At 54.7% G+C, this 14,847-nt stretch overlaps 5 protein-coding genes across 5 annotated transcripts; 2 read left to right on the forward strand and 3 right to left on the reverse strand.

Annotated features, from left to right (window-relative positions):
• Positions 1-830: 830 nt before the first annotated feature.
• SETTUDRAFT_117992 (uncharacterized protein) lies at positions 831-2,153 on the forward strand (the record flags this gene model as incomplete). The annotated part of the gene is made up of 2 exons (XM_008029512.1): positions 831-1,066; positions 1,120-2,153. The coding sequence occupies 2 exons, from the start codon at positions 831-833 to the stop codon at positions 2,078-2,080; spliced, it is 1,197 nt and encodes a 398-aa protein (XP_008027703.1). The 3' UTR covers positions 2,081-2,153.
• A 558-nt stretch (positions 2,154-2,711) lies between these two features.
• Positions 2,712-3,566, forward strand: SETTUDRAFT_90815 (uncharacterized protein; the record flags this gene model as incomplete). The annotated part of the gene is made up of 1 exon (XM_008029513.1): positions 2,712-3,566. The coding sequence occupies one exon, from the start codon at positions 2,712-2,714 to the stop codon at positions 3,564-3,566; it is 855 nt and encodes a 284-aa protein (XP_008027704.1).
• A 3,616-nt stretch (positions 3,567-7,182) lies between these two features.
• Positions 7,183-7,527, reverse strand: SETTUDRAFT_32483 (uncharacterized protein; the record flags this gene model as incomplete). The annotated part of the gene is made up of 1 exon (XM_008028844.1): positions 7,183-7,527. The coding sequence occupies one exon, from the start codon at positions 7,525-7,527 to the stop codon at positions 7,183-7,185; it is 345 nt and encodes a 114-aa protein (XP_008027035.1).
• Positions 7,528-8,580: 1,053 nt separating this feature from the next.
• Positions 8,581-9,895, reverse strand: SETTUDRAFT_20785 (uncharacterized protein; the record flags this gene model as incomplete). Its single annotated transcript, XM_008028741.1, has 3 exons — positions 8,581-8,666; positions 8,742-9,014; positions 9,067-9,895. 3 exons carry the CDS (start codon positions 9,893-9,895, stop codon positions 8,581-8,583), a joined length of 1,188 nt encoding a protein of 395 aa, XP_008026932.1.
• Positions 9,896-13,493: 3,598 nt separating this feature from the next.
• Positions 13,494-14,738, reverse strand: SETTUDRAFT_137805 (uncharacterized protein). The gene is made up of 2 exons (XM_008029514.1): positions 13,803-14,738; positions 13,494-13,660 (listed from the first exon to the last, which is right to left on the reverse strand). Exons 1-2 carry the CDS (start codon positions 14,710-14,712, stop codon positions 13,569-13,571), a joined length of 1,002 nt encoding a protein of 333 aa, XP_008027705.1. The 5' UTR covers positions 14,713-14,738; the 3' UTR covers positions 13,494-13,568.
• Between the last annotated feature and the right edge of the window lie 109 nt (positions 14,739-14,847).

Consider the following 14,847-nt stretch of genomic DNA (forward strand, 5'->3'; position numbering starts at 1 on the left):
ATAAGGGCAGATGATCTGATCTCTTACATCTCCACCGATCAAATGGTTTCCTGGAACGTCGTATGTGTTGGCTTGTCCCCCAATATAGAATCGGGAGAGCAAGCCACTCCCCACCTTATACCTGAAGCAAATATAGCACCAATGAGAGCCTCAAGCCACTGCAAGAGCCTGGAACATTCACATGCCCTCGAGAGACGGTGAGGAATTTAGGTTCAAAGTCAAGGCAAACGGTGAGGGATCTGAGAGTCTGCAACATGGTCTGTCATTTGTCACGATGCTTCAATACCAACGCAATACAGCTCTCGTTCTACGTTTGGACTGACACCACAATACAAGAGGGAACAGTACCACATTTATCTTTCTCGTGTATCTATTCATTAGCTGCGGAGTTGAATGGAAATGAATATACGTGTACTCTCAGGAGTGTGTATTACAAATCTGGTGTGTACAGCAAGTCCCATGATGCTTGTTTCTAATCCATCCCCACTAAATCTTCCCCTCCTCACCCCCGCATTTACATGGTGAATTAATAATGCAGCAATTGCCAATGAGCGAAGAAACTGCAGCCTGCCCTTGAAGTAAAATGACATCAAAACGGCGATCATGAGGTAAAAGAGCCAACCTGCAGTTGTATATGCTGGACTAGGTCAAATGCACGCATGTACAGATCGCCGTTGCGAGTACTTACGCATTTGTAAGCCACACCGGATATGTCGGTAATAAACCCCCTCTCCCCAACATAAAAATATCCACCACCATATCTCTGGAACACTCAGACAGCAAAGAGATACTGATTCAACTTGTGGTACTGACCCGCGGTTCCAGAAATCATGGCATCATCCAAACCGTTCAGCATCGTGCCAGCAAGCGTACAACAACAACCAGCACCATTTGAGTTGCATATTGAGGAACAAAAGTTGCAGGAATTTAAGACACTGCTAAAACTCAGTCCAATCGCCAAGGAGACGTATGAGAACAAACAGAATGAAGGGGGGCATGGCAAATTTGGAGTGAGTCGGAAGTGGATAGTGGATGCGAAGAAGCAGTGGCTTGAAGTCTTTGATTGGTATGTCAAGCTTAATTAATGTACAGGCAGGCAGATTAACTGACGTTGCTTAGGCGCAAAGAGGAAGACCATGTCAACTCCTTTCCTAACTTCAAGAGCGTAATCAGCGATGACGATGGCCACAAGTACGACGTCCACTTCGCCGCTCTTTTCTCCAACAAACCAGACGCTATCCCTATCGGCTTCTACCACGGCTGGCCTGGCTCTTTTCTCGAGTTCTTACCAATGCTGGACATCTTGCGCAAAAAATATACGCCAGATACCCTGCCATACCACGTCATCGTGCCCTCACTTCTCGGGTATTCCCTTTCGTCTCAACCGCCACTAGACAAGGACTGGAGGGTTGCTGACACTTCGCGCATCATGCACAAGCTCATGCTATCCTTGGGCTTCGGTACTTCAGGCTACCTTGTACAGGGCGGTGACATTGGCAGTGCAGTTTCGCGAGAGCTTGCAATGACGTATGCTGAATGCAAAGGCATGCACCTCAACTTCTTCTACAATCAGGACGTGAGGACGTATTCTTCACCTGAGGATAAGATTAGTGAGGCCGAGAAAAAGGGGTTAGAGAGAACAGACGAGTTCTTTACTGTAGGGTTTGCATACGCCTTCGAGCAAGGGACAAAGCCCTCTACTATCGGTCTTGTACTATCCAGTTCCCCTATTGCCCTCCTGTCTTGGGTTGGGGAAAAGTTTCTTGCGTGGACCGATCCTTCTACTACACCGTCCGTTAACACCATCTTAGCGGATGTTACACTATACTGGTTGACTGGATGCTATCCGACATCAATTTACCCGTATAGAAGGACTGGCAACACGACGTATGTAGATAAGCCCGTAGGCTTCAGCTGGTTTCCCTACGAGGTTGCGCCGATTCCTAAGGCTTGGTTCGAGAAGACAGGCAATGTTGTTTTTTACAGGGCACATGAGGCAGGTGGCCACTTCGCTGCGCTGGAAAGGCCACAGACGTTATTGACCGATGTGGAAGAGTGGGCCAAGACCGCGTGGAAATAAAAGGGGGAGTTTTGCTGAGGTTAGTGGGCTCCATCGGGGTCTTGCATTGAACCAAGTACGGCCTGAAGGCAGGCAACAATTAAAAAGAATCCTCTTAGTCCAAGTTGAGGACGCAATTACAAAAAGCAGTAATGCACATGGGTCGTGTCAAACGTGGAGCCCTCGTTGCCACATTGCTCGGGAGGCGCGGCTGCGGCTGCGAATGCATCTTTAGATTTACCGGACGTTCCATCTAGTCATTGTGGATTGAATTCGCAAATGCTCCAGGCCTCTTGTATAGAGTAAGGGGAACGTGTGTAAGGGATCAAGTTTGGGACCGGAGTATGGGGTTCTGCCAACATGCCTGTAAGCGGCTAGTGGCGTGGCTGTGTTGCCCCTAATGACGTACCGGTACCAATGCGACGTCCTTGCCAACACAATCCATCTGCATGCCCGCGACAGCTGTTGCGCCGTGAAACGTGCCGTCGGAGAATCCAAATCGGCCATGGGTACATGAACAAAGTCGCTCGCTCAACATCCGGACATCTGTCGCCATCTTTCCTGTTGCCTACCAGCGTCCTCTCGTCATCAACCACACTCGCTTGCCGAAATCCGGCTGAACCGACGCTGACTCACAGTGCCACGACAAACAATGGGGCGCCTCGAATTCGGGGAATTGGGCTCGATATGTAGTTTTGTCCGGAGCCGATTTGAAGAGAGAACTGAGATGAAGAGGAGGCAAGGAAGGTCTGCGAGCGATCCCGGCATAGCAGCGCTGGCCCGCAAACAGACATATGGCAAACTGCACAAGGCGCCTACCGTACAGACGTTGCATGAGCGACGAGAACGACCCAGGAATAGACTGCAGAAAAGCAGACCGCAATCACTGCTGAGCGTCATTCCGCCCAACCCCCCTCTTTTCGTACTGGAGTACGACCCTTATCCGTATAATACGCGGCCGGGCCAATTCCTGGGCGTGTACTCGAGCATTGACACGGTGACAGCGGGCGCAATTCATCACGGTGCGTACTCGTTTTCAAGAGAAGGGTTGCTGGATGGATGCGAATACCTCAGTCCGACGGGCCGTATCAAAATTGTTTCGTACCCAGTGCAATCCACAGGTGTGACGGCCCCTGTGCCAGGAGAAACACCACAGAAGGACGGCCAGCCCCTTCGCCTCGACATCCCGCATCCGCTCAACCAAGAAACACCGCGATTCGACAGTCACCAAGATCTCAGCAAGCCAAAAAAGAGCCAGCAAACCGTCTATTTGGCGCTTCACGAGAGCCCCCAGAGTTCGTTCGGCATTGGACTGTTTACTAGCAAGAGCTTAGCGTGGGGCGCGTGCTTGAAAGATAAGGCCTGGCTGGAGTGGACCGATAAGCTGGTTGAGCAGGAGAGCAGCATAGGCGAGAACAACGCACCAAGAGTGACGGCGAGGTTGATTGGAAGTGGACGACATTGCTGGTTTGTAAAAGCCATGGATGTCGACGGCAAGGGAAGGTGAAAGCTGATTGGGTATATTTTTTCGAACGTTGATACACATGACGAGATGCACACAGGATGCATACCAATACCGCAAGCCATGTCTAAAACGGCCGGACCATGCGGCCAGACACGCAGCACACACACACCGCCTTTGGGAACTACAGCACATATACCGACCGGTCAAAGACGCGTCAAAAACGGTCCCAGATTTTTTAACTTTGGCCTTGGGCTTTTTGAGTTTAGGGTGAAAAGTCGAAGGCGGTGGAAAGTCGAAGGCGTCCCCCCCGCGTGACGCACACATGCGCAAGTCCATTGTCATGCATATCGGCAAAGTGCATTTCAGCTACTCATCTTATTCTTCGGCATCGCAGCGCAGCGCATCACATCGTCTCTTCCCTATTCCTGTACTGGTATTAGCAATTGCCGTCCTGCAGAAAAGCATACCGAGTATGTATGTATGATGCGAGACTTGAGCTCAGTGTAAGCAAGAAAGCAAAAAATACCTCTCTCTTATTACAAATTCCCTTTATTCAATCATTATGCGAGAGCTAGAAACGCTAAAACGATGAGAGTGTATGATAGGAGGAAGCAATGAGGCGTAAATGTCTTTTATTTTTTTTTGCATGTATGCTTGAGGCAGCACATTTTTTTGCACACGATGAATGTAAGGGCGTTCGTTGGGTGATGGAGTTTACAAAACCAAAGCTCTTTTTGTTGTATCTTTCTCCATTCTTTTCTTTTCACATTTCCGTAGAAACAAATGTAGGTAGAATCTCGAATCTAATAGAGGACGTCGCTTTTACCCTCTTTATATATATATATATATATATATCTCCATACGTACCACTTTTAGCTTTTTATCCATTCCCCTAAGTATGCATACCAATATCTAGCTTTTCTTCCCCCCCCCCCTTTTAACTAAAAACTGCTTTGTGTGCCGCTAGGATGACGTGAAGTTTCAAGGGGCATGTATATACAAAAAACTGTACACATTTGGACGGTAAAAAAAACAGAGAAAAAAGAAAGCAAAGTCAATGCTATTGATGGACAGATCTTCGTCCTAGTTTGCTTTTTTTGGGGGGGGGCTCCTCGAGGTCCCGAGATGAGCAGGGATGGTGCTTGCAGCTGATTGATGCAGGGCAAAAAAACAAATCATAAAAAAGAACTGATAAACGGCGATCATGCTATTTTGAGATGTTTGATAAATCTTTTTTCTTTCTTTTTCTTCTCTTTAGACTCGATTGGTGGCTGCGGAGAGAAGGGATACGAGCTGTGTGTGTGTGTGTGTAACCTGGTATGTATGTACATGCGATGCACCTTTTTCCATTTGTGCTCTCCTCACTCTTGCAACGCATACGTATGTACCTGTGTCTCCTCTAGTGTCTCCTAAGCGACTCCCATATTCCCAGCCTTTTGCCCCTAATTTCGACATGTACACTCCGAATTCGCAGTATGACTTTGATGTACTTGGCGTACCTTTTGTTGAAGTTATCAATAAAAGCAAAGAAAAGCAAAGAAGCATCCGAAGCTTGTGGAAAAAAAATGATAGTATCATAAAGCAGTCATGCATTACTTATTCTTTTTTTTTCATAGTGGCTGATCTCCACTAAAATCGCTTGCTTGTTTCTAGAAGCAGTGCATGTGAACAAGCAAGTTGATTTCTCGCATCTTTTGGAATTCCCCAAGTGCTAGTGCTAATAGCAGTAGTGTTATGCTGGTATTCTCTCTCCTAATCATACTTGATGCGTAGATCCTGCACTCGAGGATACACGTGACACCAAACCTATTGACAATGCAAGGAAGAGACTGGGAAAGAAGGAGACTAACTGGACTAGGCCTTGTATAGAAATATGCCAGCAATAGTACCAATGACATGGTAGGAAAGAAACATTTCCATCTTGTAAACGCATTTATCCATGTGGTAGTGCAGCGAGTCATGTGCGTGCAAAAGCAAGTTTATTTTCTTAGTGGCGGTGTAGAATAGCTACGTTGCCAAGTGCAGCATTCATCTTACTTTCTATACTGGCACAGCTCGGGATGTACGATACTCGACAGATACTATGTACTAGATGATTTGCAGTGCTACATTTCAACAAAGGGAGTTGAGCGCATGCAACCTGAATATAAGAGTAGGGTTGATATCGTCTTTTGCTCAAGCGTTAGTTGGTGATGTATGTAGCATCCTTGATGGTATTACACATGTACTAGCAGTCTTGGTCGTAGGTGCTGAGGTCAGCCTCTATTTCAAGCTAGCTTCTTGGATAGTGCATCTGGCGGTGTTGTTGAGGAAGCCCGCTACTCGGATAGTGATCCCAACGTTGCTGACATTCGTTGGTTGCCTGTAAACAAGTTATTGCAGGGAAAAAACCTGGTGCATGCAAGCATTGTAGGCATAAAAGATGCCGCGTCTCGACTATTCGCCAGATCCGAGACGGCCCTATTTTTATACCTACTCGGCACATCAAGACGGGACGTTACCAGGTCAACCTTTCCAAGCTTCCCGTGTATCCGATGGTAAATTCCCAGCATAGCCCTGTCTTAGCCGATGCTAGATTGGGGATATGAACAAGCGTATCTGGTTTGAGGGCTGATTCCGAGACGCACAATGACTTCACGGGCCTACGGTGATATAGGTTGGATGCTGCGGTGACCCTGCAATGCTCTTACACCAGCTGCTTACTGGCATGGCGTAGTATCCAACCATTGACTGTGAAGCGCATCGCGACGAAACACTGATGTACTGCCGATGCATCGGCTCCTGAGTTGAATCGCTAAATCCGGGTCAGCGCCACGGCGGTTCAAGATGGCGGGATAGATGGATGAGTTGTAGGGCGCCGTGCCGTGCGCAACTTTAATCGCGCTTTTTCTTGTCCAATTGAAACGGAGCTAGGCTCTGCAATGACTGTGTTGCGACTCGATTTTCCTAGTATTGTTTCCATATAACGTCAGCAAGCAATGGTACATGCCGGGTGGTACTTGAGTACCGGACACGTGTATGTCGGTAGGAACAAACTTGATTTCCGAGGGGGGGGGGCGAAGAGTGGAGTTCGGAGGATGCGGGTAGTGTAGCAGGGTGACTGGAACGGTCTATTTGTGCATTGAATATGGCCGAGCACAGTTTGGGGCGCTCAGGCGGCAGCGCAGCAAGAGGCCCAATGGGCACCAGTGGGTTGGGATGGGGCGACGTCGTGTCTGTGAGTGGGTGGCTGCAGTGACAGGTCGAGGCTGTGCAAGGGCCCACAGTTCTTGCGAGGCTATATGCTGTGTGCGTGCTATGCCGTGCGTGTGCAAAGTAGGTAGCAGGTGTAGTACATGCTGTACAGAGGATGCTGGCTGCCGGGCTAGGAGCGTGGAGATGTGTGGTGCGGGAGCGCACGGGCCAGCGACTTGGGGGGAGAGACTGTGTGTGTGTGTGTGTGTGTGGTGTGGATGCATTGTCCAGAATGGCGTGCCAGCCTCTTGCAGATACGGAGCGAGGCATTCCGGGCTGATGATGTGAGCTCCCAGGAGGGAGGAGACGAGGCGGTCGTCTCCTGCGAACAGGGTACGCGGTTGATTGGCCGCAGGCGGCAAGTCATGACCTCAGCTCGGCGCACCTGTGGCAGGCTCTGGAGCAGCACATGTTGCCTGGGGGGTTAGGGAGTATTGAAAGGAAGCGGGGCGGGCGTGTGAGAGGGGGCGTGTGCGTGTGCGTGTGCGTGTGTAGGGGGTGGGGAGTGGAGGGTAGGATGGATGGGTGGATGGGTGGATGGATGGATGGATGGGGGATAGGAGTGGTGCCCGCAGCTTGCTGGCGATGCTGCACCCATCACCCGATCGCCGCGCGCATCCAATGGCTGGCGACATGGGCCCATAGATGTGCTGCAAGGGCCGCGACCGCGACCACGACCACGACCACGACCACGACCACGGCCGCCGGCATCACATGCGAACAGCGACAGGTGCTTTGTCGTATTCTTTCTTTTTGGGCCGGGGGCCATGGTGGTGGCGCCCGGCCATCTGGACTGCCGTGTGCGTGGCTGGTCGGCTTGCACTCGCGCGGTTTGCACATCCTGCCAGGGTTATCGAAGGATCGTCGTGTCTATACGAGGCTGCCGTGTCCTCGGCGCCTGGGGCTGGCCTGCGCAAGCCGATGCCCAAGGCCTGCGCCTGCAGGGGCCCATGGTGGCAGTCGTACTACATACCTCCACTCATGCTCAAGCCATCGTCACCGCAGCCTCACTCTCGCCCATGGCTGCCGAAAAGCAGGGAAGCACGCAATCAAGCAAGCAAGCTGGCTCTAGTACCAAAATTCTCTCTATCATACACCTGCCGCCCAGCCACGTCGCCTCACTGCCCTCGCTCCCCTCTGCCCGTTGCCTGACAGCTGTCGCCCGACGCTTCACTTGCTCCCCGTTCTTTCCAGCGCCCGCGCCCGCCCCTCTGTGCCATCCTCAAGACGCGGGCCCAAAAGCAACTCTCGTCCAAACAAGAAACATGGGTGCATCCAGAGCAAGTCGTCAACGTGACCCGTGCGTAACAATTGCCTTCGTACACCTACCCTGCCATTCATTCCCCCGCTTTTCCCCAAATGCACGCCCCCAGCGACGCACACATGGCCACCTGCTGCCGACAAAAGAAACCTAGTCATGCAAATCCACAGCACAATGCCACAAAAACACGCCCCGCACTGCACCATTGCAACCCAAGCAAAAAAAATAACCGATGCAGATAGCCTCCCGCCATGAACACCCCATGCCCATTGATTGCCCGTGAGATAGGCGTGACAAATGAGAGAGAGATGGAAAGAAAAGAAAACAAGGCAACACAATCGACCGTGGCCTTGACCAGTATATGTACAGAAACTAAACAAAATGTAGTTTTTGTCGTCGGGTAGATGCGTGAACGAGCACAGAGTCGGGTAAGCTCCTCGCCTAAGTCGCGGCGGATGCGCTGCCTGAATGGCATGGCATCTGGCATGCCCATGCCGCACAAGGCCTAGCCACCAGCAGGATCGCCATTACCCGAACTCGCGACTATCATCATCGCCGTCATCATCGCCGCCGTGCTGTAGACGTCGGTCGCGCTGCCGACGAGCCCGCGCCTACTTCCTCGAGGAGGTCCATGCAACACGTCAACACTGCTCAACGTTAGCCAAAACGCGTCCTGTTCATGTACTGTAAAAAGAACAAAAAAAAATCATCATAATACGCACTTGCTACAATTTCCTCTTCCCACACGCCCATCTGGTAGTCGACCAAGCCGTGCTTTTCCATGCTGTCACAGTTCTTGACCAGCTGCGTGCCCATCTTCTCCAGAAAGTCGTAGTCGATCAGCGACTTGGGGCTCGGCGGGCGCTGACCTGTGCTAATCATGTCCTGCGTCATCGTCTTCTGCTTCTGCAGTGTCGAGAGCCAGCACGTGTTGAACTCTTCCCACAGCTGCAGACGCTGTTGGTAGTATGTCTCGTCGTCGCGCACTAGACCTGCTGTCGTCAACTCAGCTGTTCGCTCCATCTGCCGCGGTCCAAGAAAACTCACCCAGTGTTTCGGCAAAATGCAACAGCCAGTCGGACATTCTGAAGAGCATGGCGCCTGCCTCGCTGAGCCGGCCGTCACGCACATGCTCAAACGTCTTCTTGAGCTCGCTTTGGTAGGTTCGGTAAAAGTCGTCGTAGTCGTTTCCGCTGTTGGCCTGCGTCTCGCTGTAGCTACCCTGCGAGTAGCCCGCCTGCGAGGGCGCCTGGTGAGGTTCCGTCATGCCAGCCGCGCTGTAGGGAGGCGCGAGGGCTTCTCGTCCGACCTGCGTCTGCGAGGCTGAATATGCGAGAGAGGGATACTGCGAGGGGACGCTCTGCGAGGCAATGGCAGAGGCGGGCGCGCTCGTGGGCCCGCCTTCATAGTACTGCGGCTGTGCAACGCCAAAGCCGGTGCTTAGCACCTGGATAGCCGAGTCCCTGTTTTGCTGGTACTGTTCCACAGGCTCATACTGCGACGAGGCCGTCGCCGAGGCCTGGCCACTAGGGACGCTGTACATGATGTTCTGGCCATAGGGCGAGTATTGTTGGGGCGTACGCTGCGCCTGCTGTTGCTGGTCGGCGGCATAGTCTTGCGCGCCATAGGATACATTCGAGGGCTGAATCGACGAGCCAAACTGTGCGCCTTCACCGTAAGCGTAACCGTAACCCTGCGCGCTGGCGCGACTGCCAGACGGGGGGAGAGAGGTAGGCGGGGCAGGCGCTGTCAAGGGCGGCTGCCTGAAGCGATCGGGAGCGCTTACCACTGGATACGATGTCTGTGGTGGAAGGAGCGTGCCTTGCTGGCTCGCGTAACCTGAGGGAGTATGCCGTGGCCGGCGGTCATTGTCCATCCCAACCAGCCCGCTTTTATACTGCAGACTGAAGGGCGGTTCGAGAGCCCGGAACCCCGAGGGCGAGACTGGCGGCGTCGCGTAGTTGGCCAGCTTGCAGGCTTGGGGGGGGGCGGCACGGTACGTGGGAGACGGTCGGGCGCAAGAGGGAGTGGGGGCTGGGGGAGTGCAGCGAGCGGATGTGTGTGTGTGTGTGTGTGCTTGCTTGTACAAGGCGGGTAGATGGGTGGTAGATGGGTGGTAGATGGGTGGTGGATGGATGGGTGGACAGATGGATGAATGGATGGGTGGGTGGACGGATAGATGGGCCGGAAACAGATGGTCAAGATGCGGGCCAGTAGTCGGTAGATGTATAGCGTCCGAAATTGGAAAGCACGATGGATCCAGGTCCAGATGGTTTGGATATAAACACGGCGGCGACACGTCGATTCGTCGGCCAACGGAGCCCAAGGGACGACGGTGCAGACAAAGGTCGCGCAAGAGGGTCGGCAGCGGCCAGGATATCCTCGCTCTGGCGACACCAAGCGGAAGCGCAATGCTATGCTCTAGCGACCGGGATGCGCGGTCCCGAAGTGGAAATGCTGGAGAAGATATGCGCGTCGGGTGGAGCGACTAAACACGTAGCCGCCACCTGACAGCGAAATTGTCCGGTGGAGTCGAGCGTGGAGGACCCTGCCGGGGCTGGGCTGGTGGTGAGGCGACGCTTATGCGTGACAAGTTTGAAGGGTAGTCCTTGCAAACCGATCAGTGTTCCAACAAGCCGGAGTGGGCACACGCCGGGCTAGGAGATGGGCTCAAACCAGTCCAACGTCTGCGGTGCGGGAGCTTAACGGCTTGATCCGACACTGACGTTGTCGACGGCGCAGCGAGCGCCTGTCCAAGGGGGAGGGGGAGGGGGGCAGAGGCAGAGGCAGAGGCAGGTTCACGGCAGGCGTCGAGGGGACTGGCGGGCGGAAGCGAGGGCGGCCGGCAGCAGAGTCCGAAATGGCGCTAAGCGGGACCCCCGGCGCAGGCGGTAAGATTTGAGGAGTGAGGCCCTGGAGGCGTGGGAGGGACAAGATGACAGAGTCGCGCGTGCAGAGGGCGGCGGCCACGACGCAGCCGTGGGCGGCGGGCGTGCGTGGTGTCGTGCGTGGTGTCGTGCGGGCAGCGCGAGAGATGGCCGAGTGAGGCTAGGTGAAGGAGCAGCCCCCAAGGCCAGCGATCGCCCACAGGCGAGCGCACCCCTGCTCTGGTGGACGGGAACTTGCAGCGTAGCAGAGAGCGCGCGAGCTGCCACTGCTCTTCTCATGCCATGGGCGGGCCCCGCTGGCCTCGAGCGCATACGGTGCCGCACACAGGACGCCCGGTGCGCGGGCGGTCGAGACGCCAACGTGCTGAGGCCGTGAAGGTTCGACGTTTGTTTGATGATTTGGCAGCAGCGACCAGGCGGCGGATGCGCCTCAGCACCCGACGGGCCATGGCAGCGTGAAACAAGAGCGCGACGGGCTTGGTCGTCGTCGTCGTGGAGCGGTGCGGGCAAGAGGCATGCAGGGCGTTTGGCAGCGGCGGCGGTCCAGCAACCTGCGACATTTGGCCGCCGTGGGCCCGCCGCGCGGAATGGGCTCTCTCCCTCTCTCTCTCTCTCTCTCTCTCTCTCTCTCTCTCTCTCTTGCATTGCCCCTTTGGGCGGGGAGGGTGAGCGCAGAGAAGGGCCAGGCGCTGCAGGCACAGGCACAGGCGCAGGCGCGTGTGCAGATCCACCATGGGCGATCCGTGACTGTGGCCCGTCCATGGGCGACCGGGGCCCTCGCCCTCGCGCCCCACGCTGACCAGATCGGAAATCGGAGACTTCGCATGCTTGCTGACATGCAGCCCGAACGCAGGCCCTTCTCACTCGTCAGCCATGGCCTCGTCCGGCCTGCAGCCACACCCACTTGTCAGGTACCCACCATTGTTTTCTCCTCTAGTTTCAACACCCTGGCCCAGGTATTTACAGCCCTCGCCGGCGTGGCTTGGAAACCACCTGCTTCCTTTTGGCCCTCCGACCGCCCCCATGCCCTCCCAATGTAGCCATCTTGCTTCGCTCCCACAGCGCCTTTTCTTCTGTGCCCATCCACTCGCTCGCTCTCCCGCTCTCCTACTCTCCCACTCTCCCACTCTCCCACTCTCCCACTCTCCCACTCTCCCACTCTCCCACTCTCCCACTCTCCCACTCTCCCACTCTCCCACACGACGCCCGCCCCCGCAAGGACCAGTGGCTCTGGCCGCGAACTCTCCGTCATGTCCTCAGCACGGCTGAGCCCACACTACTCTAAGCTGCACCGTTTACCCCGAGCTAAGAAAAATACTGCCGCCTGCGACTCTGCTGAGAAGGTCCCACGCAATGCGCCGCTTGTCGCGCCATCCACGCCGCGCACTGATGCTCTTCCACCACGACGGTATCAGCGTCGCTGCACGTGAGCCGCCGCCCTCGTGCGCCCTTCTCCCACTACCCACGCCTACTCCCACTACGCCTACTCCCACTGCGCCTGCTTGCCCACACGCCTACGCGCCCCATGACCACGCATCGCCTAACGAAACCAGCGTAGTCCTCATGGCCTGCTTGGCCCTCATCACAGGCCACACAAGTGCGTCATTTCGGTACGGATGCCGATCATCCAGTGGCCCCAGCTGCCGTGTCAACCTACACCGGCCGCCCCTTCCAACACCACCAAGCACACCACACCACACACGCCGCCCGCGAACATGCTTCGAGAAGCTCTTGCTTGGATCCAGAAGCCCCTGACTCGTGTCACCGCCACGATGCTGCACTGCGCAATTAACAAGATACGCGCTTGCGCACCCTGTACGCATGTACGCGCCTTCATGCCCGCCGTCTCGCTGCCACGGCCCTCGGCTACTCACAATCCTGCACGTGCAACACCCATGCTCGAATTGCCATGTCTCCCAATTCCACCTTTTCCTGCAATGTTACATCCCGAAGTAACCGACGTGAGAATATCCATAGCTTCACCCTCCCACCCCCACACTCATTCGTCGCCCTACCGTTGAGTCCACACAGGCGAGTCAGCAGCGTCACCACCTCGTTTCCACTTACCCTGAGCGCCCACTGCCACACTGCCAAACTGCCCATGGAAACCGTTGGCGACTACTTTTCCCTACGAAGCCCTCTCCCCCCCCCCATCGCCTCCGCACTCGTCAAGTGCTTCATTTTGCACTCTATCTCCATCTGGTTCAAACCATCCATCGTGGCACTCTTTATGCGAAATCACACCTGTTAGCGCACCACGGCCCAGTCCACCATCAGCATGACACTAACCCCATGTACACGCGAATATCACGCGCTTCTTGTATCGCAAACACTCGCACCAACGTCGTCGCATTCAAGGATCATTGCTGGAAGACGGTTGTCAACGACTGCCAGGGACGGTCCGAGAAGGCAGCAACAGCCTGTCCCCCGGCAGGGTTCATCCTACATGCCTGTCTAACCTGACACTTGACCTGCGTCCCCGAGGCACCCAGACAGGGTTTGCCGGTATCATGTCCCGACATGTTAGGAGTTTATGGCAGTGTGAATCGGGAAGTAACTTTATCTGGCGCCTGCATCATGACAAGATAAAAAGGTACATTCCCGCCATTCGCTTGGCGCCTTTGCATTTACATACGCCATGTCTAGTAGATAGTACACATCTCATCGCTTGACCCAGGTAGGCATCTTGCGTGCTTTGACGTGACCTGGTTTCTTCCTCTCTACCTTCCTTGGGTCGCGTGTTATGGTTCCGGCTAAAAAAGTACAAGTCAGCCACCATCATCTTGAAAGCGGACCCGCAACGTGCTTGGGGTTCCTGGAGGCTTTTTTTTCTCGTAGTCGTGTGGAGCCTTGTAATGAAGGAATGCGCATCGGGCACAAAAAAAAGCCACTCACCTCGTCTTACTGCTGGCTTCAGTGCTGGTTCATGAACCAGCAATGCTTTTGCTACCGCCAAAGTCATGGCCTCTGCCTGACCTGTCAAGCCACCGCCTCGAACCAGAGCAAAAACATTGTACTTGTCAAGCCGCTGAGTAGCCTTGAGCGCCCACACAGCACTCTCCCGATGGTGCAGCCGTCCAAAGAACTGCGAGAGGGACTTGCCATTGACCAGCACCTCGCCCTCGCCTTCTACCAGCCATGCCACCGCAGAGGATGTCTTCCTCCGCCCAACACCTTTGGCGCGCCCAAGCTCGTCAATCACGCCAGGCTTTGGTTTGATATCTCCAGGCTGGTTTGGCTTCTTATACCGCTGCATAGCTTGCATAACCTCTTCGGGCATGAGCGAGGGGTGGATGCAATTCAGCCTCCGCAGTATTTGCAGCATGCCGTGGTATCGTGCCGTCTTGACAGGCTCGTTGGTCATGATGCGGTATTGCTCAGTCGTCTTCCAAGCCACCTTGGGCGCTTCTGCAGGCGGTATTACGGGCAGCGTGGCAACACTGCGGAGGAGAGCCGACAGCGAAAGGAAGTCGTCGGTAAAGGTGGGCTTCGCGCTGAAGTACGACGGCGATGCAGGTACAACACGCAGTGGTCGTGCTTCGCGCTTGAATCCTCCTTCTTCTTCTTCATCACCACCGCCTCCCAGTGTTTCGTAGTTGATTTCGGGCGCCGCCTGAAATGGCTCTTGTACCTCTTCTTCGCCGACTTCAGCATGCCTTGCGGCTGTGGTTGAAATGCATCGCCGTATCTGAGGGTCGAGGCTCCGTTGAGCCAGTCGAATCGTCCGTTCGCATTGGGGCCGTGGTCGGCTCGCCAGAGCATCCCATGCCCTCCATAGCCCCCTCGAAAGCTCCCTGCTTGCCATTGCGCCGCTGCTGGATCGGGGCGCACCGCAATTGCCTTGTCGAAAAAGTGCCAGTGGTTGTGACGGCGAAGGTGAACCGCGCGCAAAATGCCAAGACGGGCGAACTAAAATTGCCGTCTGTGCTCAGACACAGAT

Source organism: Exserohilum turcica (genome assembly GCF_000359705.1).
Source record: "Exserohilum turcica Et28A unplaced genomic scaffold SETTUscaffold_3, whole genome shotgun sequence".
In the NCBI taxonomy this organism is placed as follows: domain Eukaryota; kingdom Fungi; phylum Ascomycota; class Dothideomycetes; order Pleosporales; family Pleosporaceae; genus Exserohilum; species Exserohilum turcicum.